Source organism: Thunnus maccoyii, chromosome 10, assembly GCF_910596095.1.
Source record: "Thunnus maccoyii chromosome 10, fThuMac1.1, whole genome shotgun sequence".
NCBI classification, from domain to species: Eukaryota; Metazoa; Chordata; class Actinopteri; order Scombriformes; family Scombridae; genus Thunnus; species Thunnus maccoyii.
This window is the reverse complement of record NC_056542.1, coordinates 14,325,705-14,352,881: the sequence shown is the minus strand read 5'-3', so window position 1 is coordinate 14,352,881 and position 27,177 is coordinate 14,325,705. Positions and strand designations below refer to the sequence as shown.

Genomic DNA, 27,177 nt, shown 5'->3' with positions numbered 1-27,177 from the left:
TTTGTTATGACAACTGCTACAGTGATTCCAAGGTCGAGAACTGTATTTTTTTTTTCAATATTTTTTGGCTCGTATTGTTTGTTTATTTATCTTCTTCGGTTACATCATATTCATATGGTGATGTACAGTAGTTGTGAGCAGGGACGGTTTTAAAAGCTGTTTCTTGTTGATGCGTTCAGGAAGTTTAAACATTTAAGATTTCTGAGTCATAAAATAGTGAAGAATGATCACCACCAATTCCCAGAGCACACAGCAATGTTTTCAAATTGCTTGTTTTGTCCAGCTGACAGTCCAAAACACAAAATTATAAATCTGGAAACAGAGAATGTTGCTCCATAAAGGACTTAATGATAACCTACTTTCTATCTTACCTCAGTGGCATAAACTGAAACCCGGCTATAGCTGCTTGCATGGCTGGAAATCAATCTTTAAAACTGGATGATTTAGGATGATAAGGATGATTTGGTGAATAAATAATGTAAATGATACATGATTTGTAGTTAATGGATGATCTTTTAAGTGCTTGCTCAGCACTCTACGGATCAAATATTTAAGGATAGGTTCACAAATATTTTAAGTCTGTCTTAAAACAACAGTCAGATGACCACATGAAGACTGAAAGAGGTTTCCCTCACTGTAATAATTCCTCTTGTTCATACTGGCTGTTAATAGATCCTTTTCAAATGTGCTTTCAATGTAAGTGATGGGGGTCAAAATCCACAGTGTGTCCACACATTTATTCTCTGCAAAAATGCATTTAAAAGTTTATCTGAAGCTTAAATGAGGCTTCAGCAGTCTGAGTTAGTCATATCAAGTGGATATCTGTCACATGTACAGTCTTTTTAGCATCAAATTCCCTCTTTGTGTTTCCCTGTTGAGCTGCAGTGGAAGTATAGTAACAAAAAGAGGGACTTTGGCACTAAAAAGACTGTAACATTGAAAGATATCTACTTGATTTGACTAACTCGGACGGCCGAAGCTTCATATTAGCTTAAACTAAACTTTTAAATACATTTTTTCACAGAAAGAGGCTTGTGGATTTTGTCCCCCATCACTTACATTGTAAGTGCATTATGAAGGGATCTTCTAAAGGCCAGTATGAACAAGTGGATTATGGAAAGAAAAATCTATTTCCGTGTTCATTTGGGCACCTGAAAATTGTTTATAGACAGACTTGAAAAACTGTGAACCCGTCCTAAATTTATGTAATCAGCCCTCACCTTGACCTCCTCTTCCTCCTGCTGCTCCAGCAGCGGGGAGTGTTCTGTTCCCACCATCTCGTCTCCAGAGGGAACGCAGAGGCTCGGCTCCACCACTGCCGCCACACCCATGTAGCCTCCCGCCTCCGTCTGATAGGCCTCCATCTGCCCTGTGTTCCACAGATCGACCAGCGGTGGGTGAACCTGATGGACCAGACTGTGGATGGTGCTGTTGGGCGTCGCTTGCAAAGAGTGGTTGGCACTGTGCAGCCTGTGCTCCAGCGACTAGAAACAGAGAGATGAAACTGTGATCAGAAGAAGTGAGGAGCGAGGAGGAAGAGTTAGAGGAAGGACTGAGATCTGTTGCTTGTTTGTAACCTGTTTTCCAACTGGAGTCTAATTACACACTGACACGACAGAGGTCACACAATATCAAGCAGTTTGTAATAATACACAAAACCTGGTGTTGGCAGCCAAGAACGTAGCTCAGGAAAGGAATACATTATCAACTAAACAGTATATCATTTGCTGACTTTGACTCCGATCAATATTACTTTTGTTTGTGCACAGGAAGAGATAAACAGCTTTTTGATGAATATATGAGATTGAGGCTGTTTAAAGCTAAAACTAATGCCTCTTTTGGATGGATGTAAGTGAGAAAGTTAGTTCTGTTGAGTTTATGAGTAGTGATTTCTAGAAGAGCAATACTACACTGACACTCACCTGAGTAAATATTCATTCATTATCCCTCTATTATTGGAAACTTTACTTTCTCTTTACTCTCTATGTTCAATGCATACTTGTCTGACAAATTTTTACATTTTTACACATTCAGCTGACTTGCTGTGGTTTATGAAAAGGTTTTTTTTTGGTTATGCTATTATTTATTAGATCTTTACCAACTGAACACTCAATTTTTTCAATAATTGATACCAAATTACTGTTTCCTTTCCAGAAACATTACTATAAATTTAGTTATATCAGTTCCCCTCTAAGAAATCACAGGAAACTATGAGACTAGTAAAATAAAGAGTTACTTAAAATATCCCAGTTGTTCTCTAACATGTCTTAAGGAGCCACAAAAAACAGCATTTCTTTTTAGCAGAGATTTTCAGTGAATTTTATCTAGTTGGTTTTTAAATTGTTTTACACACTCAAGAGTTAGAAAGATTTCTGAAGATATAGAGGACCATGTAAACCTTGAATGGACGTTATACATGAACCTGGAACTAAAAGGTTTCTACCTGACAATAGGCAGGCAGAAACAATATTGACAATATTTTGTCACTGCCTGTCTCTGCTCTGAACTTCTGAAATGACCCTCCTGATCATCAGTGATTGCTCAGGTGCTCAAGGTTTATGCATTATTGAAATGCAGTAAAGGAACAGTACATGTGCTCACACACCAAATCTCAACCCCCATGTTAAACTGTTTATCGTTGCACCTGTTGTTGCTGATATTGCAGGAGCTGCTGTTGCTGGTAGTGCTGGATCTGTTGGATCTGCTGCAGCTGTTGTAGTTGATTCTGCTGCTGGAGATTGAACTGTTGCTGCTGTTGCTGCGACAGGAAGTGCGCTGCTGCTTGCCCATCATACCCATCATTCCCCATAACGTAGGAGCCAGCAGGGGGAGACGCCACACCGGAGGGATCATTGTTGATCGGCTCCCAGGCATCAGAGGAGGAGAGGCAGTAGTGTCCCTGGGAGACATATGTGTGAGGCCACACCTCTGCTGAGGAGTGATGCAATATCTGATCTGGAAAAAAATGAAAAAGGCAGCAGCTGATATTATTGCTCTTCAGGTGGGTAAAATTATAATAACAGGAAGTAGGTATGTTAGAGTTTTGATCAAGTTTCAGTAGCAAAGAGTACAGTAGACTGAATAATCTTATTATGCCAAGAAATTTACAACTAAAGGAAATCCTGATGCTAAGAACTTCAACTGAATCCAAAACATATCATTGTTGGCCTGGTAAAATATCAGCATTTTATTTCAGCATACAGTAACTGTAAGTAACTGTAAGGCAAACTGCTAAATATCCAGCCTCTAATCACCAACTTTAGCCTGTGGAAATGCTGATATCATCGAGGTAATCTGGTTTCAACTGTTATCATGCAATTAAGACAAGTTTTGAGCACAGCAGACTAAATGAGATTTGTATTGAATTTTTGATTTGATCTGTCCTGCTCGACAGAAGAAGTAGGTTTGCCTTAGAGCTAAACCAAAAAACTCAGCAGAAAAATCTCCACACTGGCTGCTGGATATGTACTACGACAGAAACTCTCAAAGATGTATTGAATACAGTTTGAACGCTGGCACACCTTACACTGTTGATCCATCACTTGTGTCAAACTGTATAATGCAGTCTTGATTTTGTGCAGGTTCTCTTTTCATCGAGAGGAGGGTATAAATTGGGCCCAAGAGTAAACACAGTCAAACATTTTCTGCCCTAAAAGTTTATTTATCTTAAAAATGATGAGATAATTTGATGCAAATGCATTAATGAAGCATCATACCCTTAAGGAGGTTTATCTTACAACAACAAAGCACAATGTGACATATAATTGACTGCACCTCTAACTTTATGAGGAGAAAAAGTTTGCACAGAGGAGACAGTGCTGTGGAATGAAAATGTCTAAATTTGCTGTTTTTGCAGATGCAGCGCCTCGGTTTAACTTGCAACAGTCCGTGTTGGAAAATGTGAAAATTAATAATGAGCTTAACCCTCCAGCCTGGAGAGAGGAGATGAAACGATATGTTCTCATTACTAAGCAACATGACGCATGCCATACTGCAAGCTGCTTATCTGCGCCTACACATACACTAACATTTGACACAGCTGTTTTAATGCTTGCTGGCCATGTATCAATTTTCTAAATATATATTAAAGTAGCTGCATGATAAACGTCCTTACAGTATGTTGTTAATTAAATTAAATACCACGCTTAATAGTCAGATGAGAAAATCGTCCAAACAGTAAATATGAGGCTACCTCTAGCAGCCCGTTAGCTTAGCTTAGCATAAAGACTGGCGACAGGAGGAAAGAACTAGCCTGGTTCAGTCCAAAGATAACAAAATCCACCACCAAGACCTCTAAAGCTCATAAATGACATGTTCTTATTTGTTTAATCCGTAAATAAAAACTGGAGAGTACAAACAACAAGTTGCAGTTCATCGGGGTGTTAGGCTGAACTATTTCTTTTGCGGGGCGCAGTGACTTCCTTGAGACTTGTTGTCATCGTGAGGTTTCCTGGCAACCAGCGGAGACTTCAGGAAGAATAGTGCGAGACATAACCCCCATAAAACAACAACTAATACTTCAGTTTACAGTTTTTCCCAACTGTTTAAACACATTCCCTGAAACTAAAGCTCCATTTCTAAAAACTCTAAACACAAAACTGAAGAGTTAACCATTTTGTCAAAACTGCAAAACATGCACTCAAAACCATGTTCTCTTATGTAAACTGATTCTTTCCACCTTCCTCCATTTTACTGTAACATTTGTTGCTGTAATACAGTAAAATGTTCAGCTGACTGAACTGACTTCAAAAAAAAAAGTTTTTCGTAGGCTCATAAAATTAAAAATCCTCCTCTTGCTCTCACTCTTCTTCTATGTTCTCTATGCTGCTCCGTTGTTTCCCCCGACACATTAGAGGTCACCTGAGGCCTCTTTTATGTGACATGTGATTTAAGTGTTTTGTCAATTGAGTTTGAACAGGTGAGAAGTGAGTGAGACCAACTAGTAATAAGTAGACTTTGGCAAAAATGTAATTTAGAATTTCTATTTGAGTGAAAGCAATGAAAGTGTGCCTAGAGTTTAGCAGTCTGGAGTCTTGTTGTTCATACGGGAGCTTCAAAGTTTTAAGTTTTGTGTGCATAGTTCCATTTTTTGTGCGTATGCAAAGGAGAAAAACTATAATATTACAGATTCTTTTTTGTTTTTGTGTGGATGAATTAGTGAGCTTTAGTGGTGCTGGTAGGTGTATTTTTTGCCTTTTTTCCTAAGCCAACTGGCTGCTGGCTGTAGCTTCGACAACAGACAAATACAAGGGTGGTATTGATCTTCTCATCAAGAAAGAGAATAAGCATATTTCCTAAAAACGTTGACGTATTCCTTTGACCTTTTTAGGAAATATGCTTTAAACCTTTTTTTCGGCTTCCTGGCTTCCTTCCTTTCCTCGCTACATAATCTTTGACTTTATGTAATGATTGTTAAATTGTGTGACACAAGTTACTTTGAGTTTGAGTTGCGGTCATGTTTGTAGTCCTTTACCTCGACTGGTGATGCTCTCCTGGTTGACTTCGCTCAGATGAGCCACACTGCCCTGGTTTGAGCCCGACCGTGGGCTCTCTCCGTCCATCGATGACCAGGCTAGGAGTGTTGCCTCGGAGATCGCAAACTGCTGCAAGATACCTGAAGTCAGAACACAAAGGACAAGCCAGGATCATTGTAAGGACCTGATTCATGCTTAATTGGCTGAATAACTGGAGTAAATCCCAGCAAGTGAGGCGATGAGCACATAATTCTGCTGATGACAGTTAACAGGCTCTGTGGAGCGCCTGCCCTCTTCTGTGTGTGTGTGTGTGTGTGTGTGTGTGTGTGTGTGTTTCCCAACCTGCAGCGAAACGGGCCTCCTTCTCTCCGTCACTGAGGTCACTGTAAGCGTCGTTCTCCAGCCGCCGCTCCTCTTCCCGCTCCTGGGTGGTGATGCGGGACTGGGGGATGCCCCCTGCACCCACCGTCTGCATACCCCAGTTTTGCCATTCAATCATGTGAGCGACACGACCCTGAGCCATGGCTGTGGGCTTGGTCACTCTTTCCTTCATGGTACGGGTCACCCCTGGTGGTGGGAAAAGACAAGGGACAGGAGAAGGAGGGACCAGAAGGAGGGAGGATGGTCAAAATAAACAAGAGTGTGAGGTGTTTGGGAAAGAATGAGAGGAAGGTAAGGCAGAGGGGAGATTTGATTTAAGGAGGAGAGGGTGACACAGGAGTGATGGGAGAAAATGGAGAAGAGAGTGAGGCAGCAGGTATGTTGTCAGGAGATAAAGTGGTGGGAACAGAGGATGGACAAATAGAAGAAAAAAGAGGAGGGGGGAGACATAAGGTAGATATGTTATTATCAAGTGTGTATTGCTGTTTGGTCGTGGAAGCTGTGATGGAATGTGAAAATATGGGTACCAAGTAGGGTTAGACTGATAAACTGGTTTGGCAGCTGGTACGGTTGAGTATTCAGTTATTTCCTCAAATATGATGAAGTTTATTTGGTCACATCTTTACTGTTGAATTGAAAATTATGATAGAAATTGACCTGAACTGGATCCAATTCTCCAGGTTCATATGATTATATTTTGATGCATTTTTAGTAATATTTCCTGTTTTTCAAACGAGAATTTTACGTAAAGTCCCATTTTGTACATTTGTTTTTGATATTTGGCCTCAAAAGTTCTGCGTGAAACACTGAATAAAAACTGATTAACTTTGGAGTTTTGGGGACATATAAACGTCAAATTCATTGGATATTTAATATTGCCATAAAATATCAGCTTTTGCAGCTTCAAATAAAGATGAATCAGTGTCAAAAACCCCATATCAGTCGAATCCTACTATTCAAATATCTGTAGTTAAATGAGGGTCCTCGTGAACATGGATTACGAGAATAGCTAAATGACAAAGGTTGTTGAGGTGATATTCATGTGTTTAATGTAAAAACCGTGGGAAGGAGAGGAGGGAATGGATGTGTCTTGTCTGACAAAGGTGCATCATGGAATGGAAGAGGTTAATTGGGGTGAGGTGGCTGTGAGGCATGAGTAATGAGAGGTTGGCTTGTTGACATGATAGCTTTCACACCTCTGCTAAGCTGCGCCGCGTAAGCATAAAACTGCTCTCTTTCTCCTCGCTTTCTATCTGAAAACTTGACTCATGCAAACACTGCAGAACATACATTTTTTTTTAAAGAAGAAATTCCCTTCCCTGCATCCGAGCTCATACCAGCTGATATCTCAATAATGGCTGTGCTCCATATTTCATGTGACCAACACACGATGACACATACAGTAAATCCTTGGTTGTTGGATTCTCTCTGATGGTGGCACATGGAGATGAGACTTATGAATAAATTATAGGAATACATTATGGGACAAATCAGTACCACACCACACAGTGCAGCAGCTGCACTCCACTGCACTGTACTGAAATACATTTAACTGCACTCAAATAAACTGCACTGCACAAAACAGCTGGATTTAACCAAGCACACTGCACTGAAAGAAAGCACTTCACTACACTATATTTAACTGTTCAGCACGACACTTTACATGGTTCAAAACATCCAAACTAATACTTGCTCAGGACACCACAAAGACCAATTTCACAACCATTTAATATAAAAAAACTACACTTCCCACTCACCACTCACCTTTTCTTAGAGCAACAAGCTGTATGATGACGCACTGTGTGTGTGTGTGTGTTGTGTTTTCAGGCTGAATTCATTCCATCAATGACTCACATGGAGTCATTGACAAGTGTTATCACAGTGTGGAGAGGAAGTGATACAGGGGAACCCGTTTCGGGTACCATGCTGACTCCAGTGCCCAGTGGAGGATGGAGCCAACATGGGGTCGGTTTACCAGTTACAGCACAGACACACACCTGACACACCTGACAGAGAAGACTTAGCCAAAGCCCCGATGCCGTAGGCGTTTGAGTTCCTCTTGAGCCGAGGAAGGATTGACGTGGTGTCTTCCATAGACAGCTAGAGGGAGAGAAGAGAAAGGAATGGAGGAGGGGGAAAAAGCGTGGAGAAAAGGATAGTATGGGAGGTGTGACAGGGCACACGAAGACATTGAGACAGTGTGTGTTAGAGAGGGGTGAGTGGAGAGAAGTGATGGAGATGTTGGGTTAATACAAAAGAGAAAATCAGCATTACCCAAATCCTGATTCCAAGTTACTGTGTACATTTTTTACTCTGCACCAGTGAGTGATTCTGATTGTGCTCTCTACAGTAAACCGAAAGAGATCGACTGTAAGGCTGAGGTGAGGGAGGAGGGGGTCGTGAGGGAGGGGGGGGGCGGGGAGCTGATCGCTAAAGTGGTGAGTTAAATCAAAACAGGTGAAAGAAACAAATAGGTAGAGAAAGAAAAGTAGTAGATGAAGGAATGGTGTCACAACACTTACATTGATTCCTTCCCATGAAAATTCTGATCGTCCATGCTGAGGAAGAGAAATAGGAGGAGAGAGGTATGGGGAAAGAGTAAGAGAGTGACAGGACAGAGAGAACATTGACATGCATGGGTGGGAAATGGGAGAAGACAAGGAGAGGAGGAGGTATAGGGAGATCGCGACAGATGGGGGGCGGATTGCATGTTAGACATGCAGAGGAAGATAAAGAAATTAAGAGAAGGGAGAGGAGAGAGGAGACAGATACACAGGATTTTCCAGGAACGAGAAAGGCAAGAGTCAAGGACCAGAGTGACAGGGAGAAGGGAGGGGATTAAACAGGGATCAGTTTATATTTGCGTAGTTATGTATAGCAGAGTGAATACGCTACGGATGAATGAATCTCCTCTCTAGTTACATGTGCTGCCAAAAACACTGAAAGCCAGCGGAAAATTGTGTGTGTGTGTGTGTGTGTGTGTGTGTGTGTGTGTTTGTGTGAGCGAGAGAGTGATGTCAGTGCTGTGCTGAATGGTATCTGATGCTGCAGACACACAAAGTGAGGCTAACGGGAGGAAGAGTGTCTGCAGTGTGTGTGTGTGTGTGTGTACAGACAGATGCTGGGGACAAAGGAGATAAGCAGCAGTCTCTGCCACACCATTCCTCTCTATCAGCTGGACTGACACTAACTAGACCAGGGATACTGGTGGGCTACTAGCAGTGCTGAAATGTTTTCACCTTCCTGTCGATATACACACAGTTGAGCAAACATAAATTAGCAATCCATCAGACTGAAAATATTCCACTTCTCTCTAACATCCCTGACATCACACATATCCTTTCCAAGTGTGTTTTTCTTGACAGAATAGAGTTTTGTACATATTTGGATCCTTGCAATGTAAACAGCAGTGGTAGAATAAGCACTGAGATCCTTTACTTAAACTTGCAATAACCAATTACGGGCAGCAGACACAAGTTTTGAGCACAATATTGATATATCATTACTTGTAAGTTAATATGTTTATCTTCTAAGCAAACATCTGACAGTTACGGAGCTTCATTATCATTCATTTGGAGTCATGTTTCTGGCCGCTTGGTGAATGTTTGTCCAATATTCACTCTCTCTTAGCTTGTTTTTGGTCGCTACCAACTCCAGAGATAAATATCTGGCTGCTTAGCTGCTAAATGCTTGGCTGTGTTCACCAGCTAGTCACTATCTGTGTCTGTTTGCTGTGTTTTTACTCCTCAGTTTTTGTGTGAATTAAACAAACAAGATATTATGTCTTAATTAGTGAGTTTTAAAGGTGCTGGCAGACAGATTTTGTTACTCTTCAAACAGAGCCAGGCTAGGTGTTTCCCCCTGTTTAAGCTAAGCTAACTGGCTGCTGGCTGTAGCTTCATATTTACCATACAGATATGAGTGTCAATATCTCAGCATCTCAATATCTCATCTCTCACTGAGGCAAGAAAGCCAATAAGCGTAATTGTCAAGCTATTTCTTTAAGTAAAATAGAAACATGAAATATACACCATTACAAGTAAAAGTCCTACATTCAAATTTGACTTCAATAAAGTATTATCAGCTAAATATATTGAAGGTATTAAAAGTAAAAGTACTCATTATGCTATATTATTTTGTTTATTATGTTATTGTTTTATTATTATTGATGCTTTAACGTGTAAGCAGCAAGTAGAATGGGAGGCAGAGTCTTCAGCCTTCAGGCTACTCTCCCGTGGAACCATCTTCCAGTTTGGTCCGGGAGGCAGACATCCTCTCTACGTCTAAGAGTAGGCTTAAAACTTTACTTTGTGATAAAGCTGATAGTTAGGGCCGGCGCAGGCTTGCATTGAATCAGCCCCTAGTTATTCTGCCGGGGGACTTCCCATGATGCACTGAGCTCCTCTCTTCTCCTTTCCCGCTCTATCTGTACACATTCATGCCCCATTAATGCTTGTTACTAACTTGGCATCTTCCCCAGAGTTTTGCGCTTTCTCGTCTCGCAGGTGACCTTTGGTTGTGGACTGCCTGCTGACTATGGCTGCGGACCACCTGCTGTCCCCTTGGTCCAGCTTGACGTCCACTGCTACTACTATTATTATTAGTCATATTTCTATTATTTTCATTGTTATTATTGCTGTGTGTCCTCTCTGTGTCTCTCTCTAGCCTCTTCTCCTCCCTCTTTCTCTCTAAACCCAACCGGTCAAGGCAGATGGCTGCCCACCTAGAGCCTGGTTCTGCTCGAGGTTTCTTCTCATTAAAGGGGAGTTTTTTCCTTGCCGCTGTCGCCAAGTGCCAGCTCATGGTGGAATGTTGAGTCTGTAAATTAAAGAGTACGGTCTAAACCTGCTCTATGTGAAAAGTCCCCTGAGATAATTTCTGTTGTGATTTGGCGCTATATAAATACAACTGACTTGACTTGACTTGATTATAATGTTGTAGCTGGTTGCAGTGGAGCTAATTTGAACTACTTCACATAGTGTTAGTTGTTCAATCTATAATTAATCATATTTTTTAAGATGATTTTTTTATGTAAAATCTTAATCTGAAGAGTAATTTCTAACTTAAGATATCAAATAAATGTGGGCCTAGTGGAGTTAAAAGTACAGTATTTCCCTCTGAAACATAGTGGAGTAGAAGTTAAAAAAAGCATAAAGTGGAAATACTTAATATAAAGGACAAGTACCACAAAACTGTAAGCTCAGTAAATGATTGAGTAAATACAACAACAGTTACTTTCCACCGCTGGTCAACAGACTGTAAAAGAGTCTGTAATTTAATGCTAACTGACATAATGTGAGAGCAACTACCAGGATACCATTCACTATCTCCATCAGCTACATCCAGCATGTACAGTGATAGCTCATGTTAATCGATATCAGCCTCTTCCCGTTCTTTTCTTCACTCCTTCTGTTTCTTGTAATTCTATTCTTTGCTCCCACTTCCTCCCTCGCTGGCTCTCTGCTCGCCTTTCTCTCTCTCTCTCTCACACGCTCTTTCTTACTCTCCCTCCACAGGAGTGGGTGTGATGAGAGATTTAACACACTTGAGTGGCAGAGCTGGGCCCCTTGAAGCAGCTTTTCCAACGTTCCTTCTAATAGCCCTGACAACGCTGATGTGTGTGTGTGTGTGTGTGTGTGTGTGCGTGTGTGGCTGTGGCTGTTTTTTCCTCCGAAGGGCGTTCTGGGACACGATGCATAAATAAATGATGGAATCAGTCCACAGTGCATTTGGTGGAAAAGTAGAGTTCTCTGCATTTTAGTCAAAAATGGTTCCATCTCCTGTGTCCTGTCTCAGAGGGATCAGTTGAGGGCAGGGGATCAGTATAGCAGCAGGAGAGGAGAGGAGAGGATGTAGTAATGTTGTGTAGGAAGTTAGAGAAAGAGGGAGTGATTCCTCTGCTGTTTTGCTTTGAACCAGCACTGAGCAGTGACTCTTTCAGATGGACAGCAAGCAACAGACATTGTAGCGACAGCAATGAGCCAACCGAACCGACGATCATTCATTCTTCCAGCTACGCCACCCCATCTCGAGCAGAGTAGTGTAGTGGAAGTTAAGCGGCTGACATTGACATGATAATGTGTGCTACTTTACTAATCTATTAGCATAAGCACCGGCACCTTGAGTTACAGAGAGCTACAGTGGTGGGGTGCGCTGCTTCTATAAGCAGTAGCTCATCATGTAGCTGCCTGTGAAACTGGTTTTAAGTCAGCAGCAATGTTGGTTCCTCAGGTGGAGTGGCAAAGCAGTCCACTTTTGGAAAGAGGTCTGGAGGAGGGGTGAGTCAGAGGGATCGCTGAGGACTTACCTGCTCCCCATCCTTCTGGACTGGCACGCCATCTGCCGCTGAGAGCAGGGTAAAAGGAAGGGAGACAGAGACAAACAGAGAGAGAGAGAGAGGAGAGAAGGAACTTTAATTTGTATTCAAGTAAGTTCTGTGAAAAAAAAAACACAAACCTTGAATCAAATCACAAAAGGAGCCTTGCTACCACAAAATGTTCACTAATCTATAATTTCTACCATTCATGATGCTTTAGTGAAAGTTCAGTGAGGAAGATCTTTTTCTCTTGTTCTGCTTTTATTTGTGTTCGGGTGAATTTCTGCTCTTTCTTCCGCTTTGAATCTTCTGTCACTTCCGCTTTCCTATTCTGTCCCTATTCCATTCTGTCCTTTCTTCCGTCTTTCTTTAAATATCATTGAAATTCAGTTTTTTAGACCTACTATTGAGCAACCCACCACATCTCCATCGCCACCATTATCTCCAGGATGTTCCAGGAGATGTCTACGATTTCTCTATTGATGGAGTCTAATCGACAAAGTCTTTCTTCGATAAATATTGTTATGCCCTCCGGTTCATTTATATGAAATTGACACCAGCATAACACTTAATGCACTATGAAGTTTCAATGGCAGATCAACACAAAGCCATCCACCAGGCGTACTGTGGATGGGACTGGGAGTCATCTGAAATTCATACTCTCTGTTGGCTAAATGAACATTATTATCCCTCCTCTTTCCTAACTGTCCAAATCCTAATTAAAACATTGGTTTAATTAGAGAGACTGTGCTGGTAATGGAGTTTAAACACAGCTTCAGTCTCTAGGTGCCTGTTCTCTGTATCAGAGGGTCTGTGCTCCGTGTGCAACTCTCAGAGGGGCTCACTTCTGTATCAGCACTCCCTGTGTGTGTGTATGTATGGGAGCGTGTTTGCATGTGTGTTGCTGAGCCAATCGTGTTTTCACAGCTGCATTTGGCAATGATGAGCTATTCCTTGGGAGCTCTGAGAAACACAGAGAGTCAGTTGGCTCTCTGGATGTCCAGTGATGTCTCTGACCCACTGACCCAGTGATTCAAAAACATCAGCTCAGCTCTGTCTCCGTTGGGCTCTCAAATATTACCCTTCCCTCTGAACTCCATCCAGTCACATCAGATCACTGCAAGGGCAGGAGACAAGGGACACACTTCATTCCAGAAATTGACCCTCTTTACTCACACAGGGAAGTGTGTGCCAACTATAAATCACCAACACCTTGCTCCACAATCTCACAATTAATACAGTCTAATCTAATGTCAATAGTCTCCTTTTTTACAGATTGTAGCTATCATTCTGTGTTATTTCATCCATTGTAAGAGTTACCTCCAGGAGCAATCAGTTTTCTTTTTATTTCCCATTTTGTTCGACCCACTTTCCTTCAATCCACTTTGTGTAATTCTTCTTTTATCACCGTTCCCTGTTTCCCTAAATACTTCTGGATGTCTCAGCAGAATGTACATAAATTTGTATAAATATAGCTGGTTGGTTTGTACATTACCAGAGTAAATTCACGTTAAAGGGACATGCCACCAATTTATGTGTCAAAGTTAGGATTCTTGTCTCTTGCTAATCCCCCAGTTGTACATGCAACACTTAATTGTTGGAGTACCTCTTTAATATTGAATATTTGATGGACCTTTTTCAACTTTACAGAAGTGGTGATATGACTATCAACTGAATGTCGAGTATCTAAACCAAACTTCATTCCACTCTCAGGTGTAGGACGATGAGCAACAGTTAAGACACACACCTTGTGTAAAATACAACGATATCCTTTGGTTGGTTTCAATCAGCGTCTCCGTCAGTGGAGAAATTGATATTCTGTTACCTGTCTGTGAAGATTATCAGTCGTCCAGGTCATGGTATGTCTGGAGTTGCTAAGTCAAGGTTTAGAGTCTTGAAGATGTTTTGCCACTCATTCAAAAGGCTTCTTCAGTTCTTTTATCAGTTTTTCAGTGTAAGACAAACATGCCTTTGCTCATTGTTTCTAAGAAACTGACACTAAATTTAACATTAATATTTCGGATTGAAAATGTGCCTTCCTGTCAAACTCTATTTTCGCTGTTTTGGTAAAGAATATACTTAACTCTTAATCGCTTGACTGGTGAAAAATTAAAATACACCATTAAATGGCTGAAATGTGCAAATGAATGCAGGGCACTTTGTCAGCTACTGTTTTTTTTACAGTCTGGTTGTTTTAACGGTGTTTAAGGGCACTAACAGCAGCTGTTGACAGTACTCCCTGCTCTGCTGCAATTATACCTTGTTTCTATCAAACTGTGAGAAACTGTGTGAGTGTGAATGAGGTGTTCCTGAAAAAGAAAGCATCGCTCTCAGTGAAACTCCTCTGGATCAGCTAACGGTCACCCCCATACTGCGGATGTAAAGGCACTCCTTTCTGTCTAGCCATTTTCAGAGGGGATGGCCACATTTATATTCAAGTGCCACTTTCACTATTAGAGGTGAACTCTGTGTGACCTCAGAGGGATTAGTCAGCCGTGTTTGATTTTTTGGCACTGTGGAGTGTGGTGTGATGTGGTTATTTATTGGCTGATATCAGTTAGACAGAGAGATGTCTCATTTTCTGCCTGGGTGGGAGAGTGTCCCAGATTTCGTCCCCATCGGGGTTAAAAATCTGCCCTGCAAACACAAACTGTATGTGAACATATATGCACACGCACACAGCTGGGCCCACGGCAACGTACAGTGTAACACACAGGGACACACACAATGCCTCTAACTCTCGCTGCCTCTCTCTCTTCCTCTGTTTCACTTTCTCAGTCTCTCCCCTCTCTGTCCCTCAACCTCATTTGGTCAATTAGTAGATTAGCAGTCACTCTCTCCACCACATGAATCACAATATGGCTAAAGAGTTCTCTGGACTGCAGCAGTGCAAACCACCACTGGGAAGCCCTCCAGCCTTTACACAGCAATGGACCAGAAACATTAAGTACAGTGTGCATACCTTTTTAGCTGTATGTACAGTATATTATCTAGTGTCTGTGAGCTCCAGCCTCAAATGAGATTACATCAAAGCATGTGCTATTTGTGAAGTGAGCCACAAGGGTTTGGACGTCTGTATCATGCTGTGATTTGTCAGAGTTGTTTATAGGTTACAGTTCTCAAAATATCTCTATAAATGATAGGTCAGTGGTCATTAAGCAGCATCTCAGTGGTTTCTAAGGCTATGGCACGCTCCGTATTTCTCAGTTAGGTGACACTCTTGGACTCTCGGCAGCAGCACAGTAAGCAAATGCGTAATTCTGCTCTGAGAAGACAGGCAGGATACCTCCTTGAGGAAACAGCAACAACAACGGAACACATGACCAGAGCTCTGAGCAAGCTTTTCTTCCCTTGGCGCTCTCCCTCCTCCCCCGCACACACAGCGGTGCAGCGCTGGATACCCCCCTGCGGTCATAGGGGAGTCAGGCTTAGCTGAGCTGAGGAGAAGGAGCGAGGAGGAGCGAGGGAGGGTGGGGAGATAGAGGAGCACAGGAAAAAAAAAAAAAGAGGGAGCAGTGCGGCCGTGCGTAACGAACAACCAAAGATCTGCAGCGCCTGCACTGTCAACTCCAGCTCTGACTGTGGTGGCTTGACGGCTCCCGCTGAAGTGGGAAGCATTTGAGCGTCATCTGTCTTTTTTTGCTCCCAGTGCCCTGCGGCAATAACGGCGAGGAACCAGGGGGGCTTGGTGCTTGTTTACTGTGAAAGCTGCAGTAAGGCTGGTTGCCACGATAGGGTACCGGCTTGGATAGCAGCCCTCTTGCAGCGATATGTGCAGATGCCGGGTTACTGAGCTCCAGAGTTCAGCGAGAGCACAGCTGAGGACCGGAGCCCAGATGGTTGGGAAAGTTTGGTAGAGGAAACGGAGCTAAGTGTGTCTCAGGACATACATGCAGGGGAGCTGACAAGCACAGCCTGAGTTACTGCCATTTTCTTGGCAAAATACCATTCTCAACCTACATGCCCCTGTCATTGGCAGGCCTGACATGCCTCCTTTAACTGTTAGGCATGAATATGGCCATCACTGATGCACTCCTTAGTGCACTGACTGTGGTAACTAAAAACCTACAGCATGTAGTATCTTGGCACAGGCAGCTGCAGCCCAGCATCATAAACCTGACATAAACATCCTAATGGCTTGCTAAATATATAATAAACATGTAGACCTGATATGGAAATAATACTTGTATCTGATTCTGTTTAGATGATGGGATGAAAACCTGCAGAGGAGCAGGAAATCAACCAGTTAAGTGTGAGGCAGATATCACTTTATAAGCAGGAAATCTTTATTTTCTTGCTCTTTGATATTCAAAGAGACTTCCCATCTTAGAGAACATGGCCCTTTTCTTTATCAGCGCTGAAGTGGTGCAGATAACACTGAGACAATCAGTTCTGGTCGCACACTAATGCTGAGTGCATCCACAAATGCACATAAATTCACGCACACTCCTACATAATATAATCCCCCCCTCCCTCCCACACACACACACATACACACACAGATCAGATTGTAGTGATGAAATTCTCTCTTTCACTGCATTATGTTTCAATTTCATTACTCACTCTGTGGCTGAGTCACATTATTTACAGAAACGCCTGCCATCAGGTGCCCACACAAAGGCCTCTTATTTCTGATCTGCCACTTACGCATAAAAGCGCAAAATGATATACATAAACGCAAGCACACATACACACCCATTTACATTTAGGATTAATTCCCTACCCACAATGATCCAGGCGTATAACCTGACATCCAGTGACAAGGCAAACTATAATAGCACACATTAGAGAAAATGACACAGAGTCCTTGGATGTTTAAGCATGCTGTATGACCACACACATGCACGCACACACGTACTAACACACACACGTACACAGGTAAGGGTTATCAGATTCCACCGTGTCTCCACGATACTACATCACTGAGTCATTCACCTTGAATGTGTTCATGTGTACAAGGCTTTTCCAAACTGGACACAAGCCAATCAATCAGCCTCCACTTCCGACTGCCAGATTTGCCAGTTTACAGGCAGACTGAAAACTGGCAAATGCGGGTCATAGTGCCGGCATGTTAAGGCATGGTGCAGCATGCACATAAATATGGCAGCAAAAGCACAATCATATGAAAGGCACATGCACACTTGAGGTCATTCACAAAAGACCAAAGTTCTCAAATGTTGTCTGAACAGAAACAGCCATAAAAGAACTTTTCCTGAATAAAATAGTCAAAAATTGGCCTCATTTTGATTTAAATCAGGAACTATCTGATCAAAGAGCAAGCAAACAAAAGTATGAATCTGACCAGGCATTCGATACAAACTTTTACCAATTAATATGTGCTATGAGCACATTTCAATCAGTACCATAAAAGTATTAAGGTTTGATACCCAGACCCATGCATACACAGACACACACATACTGTACAGAATTGGCTATTAGTGCTTATTGAATCAGTAAGTGTTGTGTCAGCAGTGGCATCTCTCCAAAGCTAACTTAGAGAAAGTGAAAGGAGAAAGAGTCTGCTCAGAGGCTGAATAAACAGGTGAGAGTTGTCATAACATCCCACATATCTATAATTTCACCGCTGCAGGCTGAACTGTAGCAGTTATATTCATACTGCACACAATGCCCTGATTTATACGGTGAATAATGTTTCCAACAGTCGCAAGTATAGGGTGGCCTGCTGTATACAGAAAAATTATATGTGGCTTTTAGCACACTTATGTCTAACAGTATTATCTAGAAATGTGATCAACACCATGGTGCTGAAACATAATTACTAACATTGTGTTGGCAGCTGTTGAAATTTGCTCTCAATGAAGCATACGTAAGCTGTGTGTGCTGCACACAAGCTGATTCACAGACAAAAACATTGTTTGTGGTTATTTTGCAGTCGATCTCGGCGCCTTTTCCTTGCTGACAAGGTGAAGAAGAATGTGCACCTCCCATCGACTGCTTCTTAAGGCCTTCGCTCTCTGAAAGGGGTGATGGATGCAGATACCTCATCTACTGCACATCATTGTCTGTCTTCACCTGACCCAGTAACAGCATTGGTGAGGGGCATCTGGGCTAAGCGGGTGTAAAAAGGGTTAGCATCAGTACAATTCTTATTCACATAACCTAAAATAACGATTGTTTTAGATCAAATCGATGTAAGAGAACCTTTTATTAGCAAAAGATCTGATTTTAAACTTTGAAGAAGAGTCACACTGAATTAAAACTGAACCAACCCCAACCCTGGTATTTATGCCAGCCCTCATTTTCTGACTATTTTTGAATTAACTCAGCTCCACTGCATTTGACCCACAGCCATGACCTCATATACCTATCAATTGAAACTATCTTTACTACTACATTGAAGTTTTCACTTGCATATACTTGTGATTTTGATTTTATTTCCGCCTGCATGTATCAGTGTCCTCAACATTTAATAATTGCCATGATGCAGCTTTTTAAGCCAAGAGTTTGTGTGTGAGTGAACCTTTCTTGTTAATATAGTTAAAACAGGCACACTTTTAACAACAAGTGATGTCAATGTTCAGGATGGTGAAGGGTAAAGCAATTTCCTCACAGGGGATAATAAAGACTTCTATTAATATTCCAACAATCAAAAACGGTGCCAAATTTGTTTTTTAAATGTGACATCACCTTTGACATCAGAAACAAAATGTAAATGTACAGTTTCCTGCTGGACACTATGCAGTACGTCAACCTGCTGGGCGCAGACGTACTACACAGAGCCATGATTTTTACGAGGACTAGATAACCTACTATAGCAGTGTGTGGGTACAAATAGATATCACAGGCCTGACCACGGAGCGCACTCCCAGATACAATGGAACTGGGAGAGATAGAGTTACCGGAAGGCAGACAGATACGTCAGGGCTACTCCTGTACAAAGACAGATTCAGTCCTTGCTGTCTTGCTGCTCCCTCCTGTTGATCTCTGCTTGGCAGCGTGGACCGCAGTTGAGAAGGCCGATCAATAGCACACACTAAAGCCATTCTCACCCAGGATAAACACAACCACACCTCTAGACTGTCAGCGTTGCTGCTGACAACAAAGTCACAGACTCGGATGCACAAGCTGCTTGAAAACGCCTGGTGTTCCTTCTCTTTGAGGGTCTACGGATAGAGGGTGTCATACGCTGTAGTCCCATGAGGAGAATATGAGTTTTTTATACACGTTCATGTTAGATTATAGAGCATACCTCTTAAACAAACTGGTAAAATATTCCATTAAGTAGATGTGCAATCTCTACTACATGGCACTGACGGCCTACAGTGTGCTTTGGATGTGTACTCATGCATATTCTCCTTTATCGCAGCGCTTCATCACTTATCCCTGATTAGAAAATGTACCACTGCTACATATTGAGCTGCCTTATTGGATTCTTCAGCTTCTGTGATAACTTGTATAAAAAATGAGCATCAGTATTCGGGTGGCCTACAATCAGATTACAGTGGCACCTTTCCAAAGCCTTCTGTCTATTGCAATCACATTATTTTCAGCAGCATGAGTCGCCGGGCTTGCAGGGTCTCTTTTCTTGACCTGAGTGTTCACAGAGGAGGATCCCAACCTTGTGCTCTTCTTCTGCTCTGCAATGTGTCAAATACTCTAATCTGGGCGGCCTGAGCTGCTCTAACACCGTTTGTGCTGTATTCAGTTCACACCTGCCTCCTAACTGTGTCATGTAGTACTCTTTCCGCTGCACGTGCTGATCCTAGATATTTTTAAAATGCTCTCCATCAAGAATTTACTTTTAGTTTTTTTTAATAAAAAAAGGGGAGGGGGACATGGTGAAGCACACTGGAGATCCTGTCTGTAACCTCTGGTTTTGACATTCATGAGGTTATGCTCTCCTCAGAATGACGTAGAGTTCAGACGGACGGTTAGCCGTAAATATGTTTAACGGTCTGACGTGCTAAGTGGCTCATTAATATTGAACATCATAGGAAGTCTGTGTTTATTTTACCTTTCAGCGTGATTCCTTCTACCTAGTAAGATGTGTGCAGCACCTGAATAAGCACTGTAACATATCTGAACCAGATTCATGCAAACAATTGATTGTTTACCTACAACCCCTCCCAGTCTGTCCCTGCTTAACAGCAGTCCTCGTGTTGATTTACTAAATCATCTATGGGTTTATCCAGGAGGGCCCTCACCTGAAACCTCCCATCAATCCCACACACCCTCGCCTGCACGTATTTGCCCCTCCCTCTCCCCCTCTCTCCAACACCATCCGTCCATCTCCCCTCCTCCCTGTCTGCCCGCACTAAAATTCTTCCTCTGCTGCTTGTGTCTTTATCCCTCTCTATCTCTATCATATGTGCAAATAATAACAAACTGTGCAAACACCCCTGACAATGACATTATTCCCTTTTCTCTTTTTCCTCTCATTCTACAAGCCATGCCGCCCTATAAATAAGCACTATCACAGCGTTTCTCTCTCCCGCCTCTCTCCTCTCCATCCCTCTCTGCCTCCTACTCACACACATATACATACTGCCAAACAGCATCATAAATCAAGGGATGGGAGGAGGGAGTGAGGGAGGGGGGAGTAGGAAGGGAGGTGGGGGATGCAACCACACACACAGTAGCACATTTTAACACATATCGTCTCTGACATCTTGCCTGTGTACAGCTACTGTGACCATACATCCACAGCTTGCTTACACACAGCAAAGGGCAAGAAGCAAAGCACCTCACACACGCATATACACTTACATATACAAAATCCTAGTCCCTACACAAACCCTCGCTCCTGCAGGACCCCCATCCCCCCCCCCCCCCCCCTCGTGCCCCAACCCCCCCTTAGTCCGCAATGAGAGAGGAAGAGAAGTGGGGCTTACTCAATGTCCTGGAGCCGATGCATCCCATGGTGTATTCACAAAGGCCCTGGATACAAGCGTGGAAGTGTTACCCAGACACCGTGCATTCTCCCTCTTCCTCCTGCGACTCTCTCTTTCTCTCGGCTCCGGCTTCTTTTTCTTGCTCTCCTGTGCTCTCTCTTTTTCCTCTCTCCCTCCTGCGCTTGCTCGATCACTCTCTCTCTCCTTCTCTCCCCCTCTCTCTCTCTCTCTCTATCGCTCCCTCCCGCTCTCTCCGGTGCAGTGTCTTAGAAGAGATCCAGTTAGTAAGTCAGTATGCCTGAGGGAAATAGATTATGACTAAATAAAGATTTGAGGCATTATTATCATTATTTAAAACATATTTGTCATATTTGTTTTTTTTTTTAATAATAGGTATCAATATCACTGCCAATGTGTTACCTGTAACATTCAGTTTAAAATGTCTGGCAATCACTACATTTATTTAAACAATTTGAGTTATTGAGATTGACAATGATCATATGATTAGATAATTTGTAAAAAAAAGAAAAAAAAACCCATTAAGCTCAAAACAACCACAGGCACTAAATCTAATGAGAGGTTAAAACAACAATTAGATTGACTGTGTGTGTATTAGGTTGCCACTAGAAGATCAATAGCACAGTGCTGAGAGTGCCCGGCTGCCATTGTTGAAGATATCTCTGCACTGCTGTAATATTGTTGAGCTAAAATGGGGGATTCTCTCTCTGTCTCCCTCTCTTGTGTGCGCTCAGCCTAACAATGCACTGCAGCGGTTTCCTCGCGCCTCTCCCCTCTCCATCTCCTTCTCAATCAGCCTCCTCCTCCCCTCCCTCCCCCCTCTCTCTCACACTGATAGCTCCAAAAATCCACACACATACACCAATACTAAACAATCCTGGAAAAGAAAAAAAAAAAAAAAACAGCAGAGGGTTTTCCTTCACAGTCAAGCCGCTGCTGAGTCTCCACCTCTTTCTCTGTCGTCTCTCTGTATTGATCCGCCCCTCACTCATCTCTGCGCCTGTTTCTTGTTTCTGTTCATTCTGAATCACATCCCCAGATAATCCTCTATCCCCTCCTTTTTTTGTGTGTTTGCTCCTCTTACCTCCACTCCCACTACCTACCTTCCCTCAATTCTGGTGAAAAAAAAAAACAATGATGAGAGACTCTTTTATCTACATCTCTCACATCAAAACCTTCCCTCTCAATCCACCTGTCTCATTTTAGTTTCTTTCTTTTTATTTAGTTCTTTTCATCACATCTCCCAGTCTTTCTTACCCCTCTGACTCATTTTTTGTCTTGGCAACCCCTTACCCCTCTCTTTGGCTCAAATTTATATGTGCTATTTCTATAAGTGTTTGCCCAGAAAATGACGCAGGAACAGTCTGGACAGTGAGAAAGCGGTGGGGGGTGGGGGGGTGGGGGGGTTGCATGTGTGGTCAGTCATGTTTTGTTGACTTTACACACATTGGGTGAAGAAGAAAGAGGGGGAAGAGAGCAGGACAGATGGAAGGACGGAGAGAAAAGGACACGGGCAGATGGGAGGAGTGATGGAAAAGGAAAGCAAAGAACAGTTGAGTCATGTGCGAGAGGAGAGGTGTGGAGAGAATGCTGTGTGAAATAAAAAATTAGCACTTCAGAATGGACGGAGCAACAAGACAAACAATGCAGTCGCTTAGTTTAAGAGTTTGATACAAGAAAGAGATACAGGATGTACATGGATGTGGATGTGTGACTTGCCGAACATATCAAATCACACATAATCCAGCCAATCCCTGCACTGTGGGTTTATATATAGATGTGTGTGTTAACTCTTTCTGTTGGTTTCCCACTACGGGAGAGGAGACGAGGTTATAGGCTGCTGCAGGGGTCAGCCTCGCTCTGGGCTGTTGGCTCACACATCCTGATTCTGGTTTAAAAAAAAAGAAAAAAAACAACACTACTACTCCCCTCTAAGATGTGTAATTGCTGCTGAAGGAGTCTATTGTCGTCAGCCTCCGTCTCCCTCTCTGGCTTTCTATTCCCCATCCATCTGTCCATCGTTCTGTGTCTGTCTGGAAGTCTCTATAATGCTTCAGCCAGTCTCCCTCATTTCACCGTGTTATGTTTTTTGTTGAAATCACGGGTTAATTTGTATCTATCCTGCTTTTCCTTATCAATACGATTCATAGTTGGTTCTTATTTTCTGTGCACATTCTTCTGTATCGAAGGTAAGACTTACTTAACCCTGCGCACAAGCTCGGTCAGATTACTTGCACACATGCGCGCACACGTTCTTTACGGTACACCTGTGACAACGTGGTGATCTATGATATGGACCATCAATGCGAGACAAGGTCAACCACAGAGGGAAGGAATTCTTGACACTAATCTCACCCGTGATACATGGGCCATTCACAGACATGACTGCCTCTCACCATCTTTGCCCGCTTCTTCCCAACTCTCTCTCTCTCACACACACACACACATATTCACACCGCTGCTAACAAAGCATGTACGCTGGCATGAAACACACGACACAGACGACTGCTATCATGTTCCTGTCAGCATGTCTCTTGTTTTCTTATCTGGGGGTGATGATGCTGCGCTGAATTTAAATGCAACTGCTCCGTGTTTAATATTATCTCCGAGACCCGTACACACCTCATTCCTGTAATCAGTGACTTTCATGTACCTGTCACTATCTGTCTATCATCTTCCTGGCTGTTATGTTGGTTGAACCTCAAGGATAATGAATAACAGCTTTAATACTATCTTGTTCAGGCACTCCAAAGACGTTCTGCACTGATGACTGGAAAGGCTTGTTTCCAAAGTCATTCTAAAAGTAGGCTAACCAATTTTTCTTTATAAAAAAGTCCTTTAAAAAGAGTTTAAAAAGAATACTTTGTCACTGTTCCCTGCTTTCCATATATCTCTGTCTTTATTCTGTGCTCTGCTGAACCTGTGTGTTACTGTATTAATTGGAACCACATGTTACGCATTTGCCCCTACGGAGCCGCCAAGTTAGTTAGACGGAGAATGTGTGTGTGTGTGTGTGTCTTGAGGTGGAAGGGAGGGGGGGGGTGTGTCTGACAGCCAGCGGCCTGCATTGGGTTTCACACGAAGAAGGAGAGGGAAAAAAATGTTAGTGAGGAAGGAGTACGGGAAGGGAAGTGAGTAGAGGCAAGAGGAGAGGAAAAGATAGATGGGTGGGAAATGCTGTGCGGGTTGTTTTTGAGGTGGGTGGGGACAAGAGAGAGATATAAATATTGTTAGGAAAAGAGGCAGCCTCTGATAAGGAGTCCTCTAATGGCTGTGCATGTGTGATTAGCTTTGTTTTAGCCAGTGGGAGATAGATATTAAGTGTATTTTTAGTTGATACTTTTGGCTGACAGTTTTATACTCACTTGAATTCTTCAGCACACAGTTTTTTTTTTGGATGTTTTATATTTGTGTGTGGGTGGCATGGAATCTCTGCACTCGTAACGTTTATGTGATGTGTGTTTGGCAAAGCAAAACATTGCGTATGAGGAGTTCCCAACTCTCCTCTATTATTTACAATTCTCTTTCCTTCTCTCCTGCAATTACCCTACATTCTCTTCTGCTCCAGCCCTCCTCGTCTAGACCACCACCGCTGCACTGTTTATCCTCAGAGATGGCTCTGTGTCCGGCTTGTTTTTCCTGCCTATTCTCCTCAACATCAGTCTCTTTTAAGAGCCATGCCAATATCTATGTGCTTCCACTTTGCACAGCCACCTGTCTTTTATCTAATTCCTAACTGATGTGGATTTGCTTGCTGTCAGAGATTCTGGAGGGGAATCTTCTTCCCTCTAGGCACCTCAGTCTGGCTGCGAACGGCACGGTCATGTGTATCAGTCTGACATCTGCTGGAAGGAGCGAGCAATGCAGTCTGACGCCAGCTCTGAATGGAAGCCAGTTTGGCAGCAGAGAGATTTTTCCCTCTGAGTGCTGAGTGAAGAGACCATGTTCTGCAGGTCCTCATCCCGTCTGAAGTACGCCTGGAATTTCTGCTTGACGGCTAAATGGTTTTTGTTACTGATGTGAGAAGATTTGTATATGATTTTGTAGAAAAGGCGCCAATAATACATCAACAGAGGAAAGATGGACACAATGCAATAAAAAAGTGAACGTTTTTAACTACTGATATGGAGCACAAGTAATGTGCCTTGAGTGCTACACCTTTAAAATGCATTTACTTGGGTGTGAGCGCTTAAAAACATTTACCTTTCATTCAAGTGGCTTCCTACTTTTCCTTTGTTGAGAAAATGAATGTTTCCAGAGAGAGAGAGAGAGGGGGAGAGAGAGGAAGACAGGGAGAGAGACTATGCCACAGTGCAGGTCGGAAATGATCCAAGATCAGGATATTAACTCTGAGCACAGAGATATTATGAGCAGGTACTGACTCACATGAGCGGCAGGAGGTGAAGAGGGAGGAGCGGAAAGAAAGATGGGAAGGGAAATAAAAGTGCAGCCTATGGAGGGCAGACTGAGAAATGGAGGGATCAGGGGAGGAAAAAGTGGTGTGTGTGTGTGTGTGTGTGTGTGTGACTGTATGTGTGGACAGAAAAAAATGCAGAATTAAAGAGAGAGAGAGAGAAATATGGCACTTCGGGGAGGGAGGGGAGAGGAACTGTTCATTCCAAGGTTTGGCTGCATTCCAGGCTGTCTGGCTCTGATTCTGACGGCCTCCTGTTTTTTTTTTTTTTCTCTTTTTGTCTTACCTCCAGACTGACTGACTGGACCCCAGGGCTGCCTTCTCTCTGCCTGATCACAACTTTCACAATTTCAGTCACCATGGTGGCACCGCCCAGTGTTTGCAGCTGGCTGAAAAAGGGCAGAAGAGCGTCACACATTGTGTCACCTCAGCTTCCTCACTCACCTCACTGGTCAAACAGAAAGCTCATGAACTGGAATTTGGAACGACAAACAGACCAACTGTAAAACATGAGCCCGGATAGGGTGAACTTTTTTTCCCCTGCCCAGCACCAGAGTTCCTTTGGAAAGCTCGAAGTGGAAATTTGACACATTTTTTTGTCCCAGTGGAAGTGGGGAGAGACTGGAAACATTCCTTGCGGGACAATAGGCTATCAAAGACCCCAATGGCCACTCCCTGTAGTTCACAGGCATGAGTCTGGCAGCAACAGGTTACACAACAGCTACTGCACAGAGGTTTGCATGTAGTAGAAACCAGTCGAGAGTTTGCCAATGGGTTCACAACGTGAATCAAGTGCAACTCTGCTGTGTCTCAATCTGTATGTCATATGGTGATCTGTGAGCTAGAGGCAATCTCACTGAGGTGATATGAGTCAGACCATACGGTACACACTTGGTGTCACTGGAGAGAATTTTGACATGTTATTTTGTCTCATAAAGAAAAGAAAAACTTCTAACAGTTGAGAGAGATAAATGCAACTGTTTTCAATGCTGTGTTTCCTGTTTATCTATGAATATGTTGAAACAACGCAGATAGGTATGCAAAAAACATTGATGTTCATTATTGTTTAATCTGTTGATTATTTTCTCAGTTAATCGATCCATCCTTTGGCCTATAAAATTATCATAAAGTAGTAGAAAATTACACATTTTTCAAAATTTCCTAAACCCCCAGTTGACGTCATCAAATTGTTTTGTCCGGCCAACAATGCAAAACCTAAAGATATTCAGTTCATTATAAGACAAAGAAAAGCAGCAAAGTCTCACAATTGAGAAACTGTATTTTAGCTTGAAAACTGACTTAAAGGATCAATCAATTATTAAAGTAGTTGCCGGTTATTTTTCAGTTTAACCACCAGGTATTAGTTGATTCTGTTGAAATCTTGAGTTGGTTTGCCTTAAGAACAGGTGAAATAGTCTCTTTTACTGTACATTATATATTCAAATGAAAATGTAAACACTTCTATATGTAAAATTTTTAAATGTTTTAATAAATGTAAAATAAATGTTTTAATAAATGTAAAATAAATGTTTTAATAAATAGCAAATAAATGTTCAAATAAATGTTCAAAGACTCGATAAAAGTCATGTCAAGAGAGATTTCTTGCAGTGTTCAACCAATGACTGAACCTGAAACTGTGATATGACTCAAAGGTGCGGGCTACGTGATTCCCCGAGGGTGTGTGCATGTGTGTGTTGTGTGTGGGTGAGACATAAAAAGATA

General features: G+C 42.5%; 1 protein-coding gene across 13 annotated transcripts in view; it reads right to left on the bottom strand.

Annotated features, from left to right (window-relative positions):
• The window catches only part of fam131bb (family with sequence similarity 131 member Bb), a 52,467-nt gene that overhangs the window by 2,036 nt on the left and 23,254 nt on the right, over nucleotides 1–27,177 (bottom strand). For 6 of the 13 annotated variants that reach the window (XM_042422993.1, XM_042422992.1, XM_042422994.1 and 3 more), the window contains 7 exons: nucleotides 25,742–25,844; nucleotides 12,163–12,200; nucleotides 7,853–7,955; nucleotides 5,817–6,041; nucleotides 5,474–5,614; nucleotides 2,645–2,955; nucleotides 1,221–1,484 (listed from right to left, as the gene is read on the bottom strand). In XM_042422993.1, coding sequence (XP_042278927.1) covers nucleotides 1,221–1,484; nucleotides 2,645–2,955; nucleotides 5,474–5,614; nucleotides 5,817–6,041; nucleotides 7,853–7,949 — 1,038 coding nt within the window. In that variant the 5' untranslated portion in view covers nucleotides 7,950–7,955; nucleotides 12,163–12,200; nucleotides 25,742–25,844. Of the gene's footprint in view, nucleotides 1–1,220; nucleotides 1,485–2,644; nucleotides 2,956–5,473; nucleotides 5,615–5,816; nucleotides 6,042–7,852; nucleotides 7,956–8,377; nucleotides 9,934–12,162; nucleotides 12,201–21,023; nucleotides 21,183–25,741; nucleotides 25,845–27,177 lie in introns of those variants that run through there. The other 7 variants (XM_042422987.1, XM_042422996.1, XM_042422989.1 and 4 more) reach the window with 7 other exon arrangements.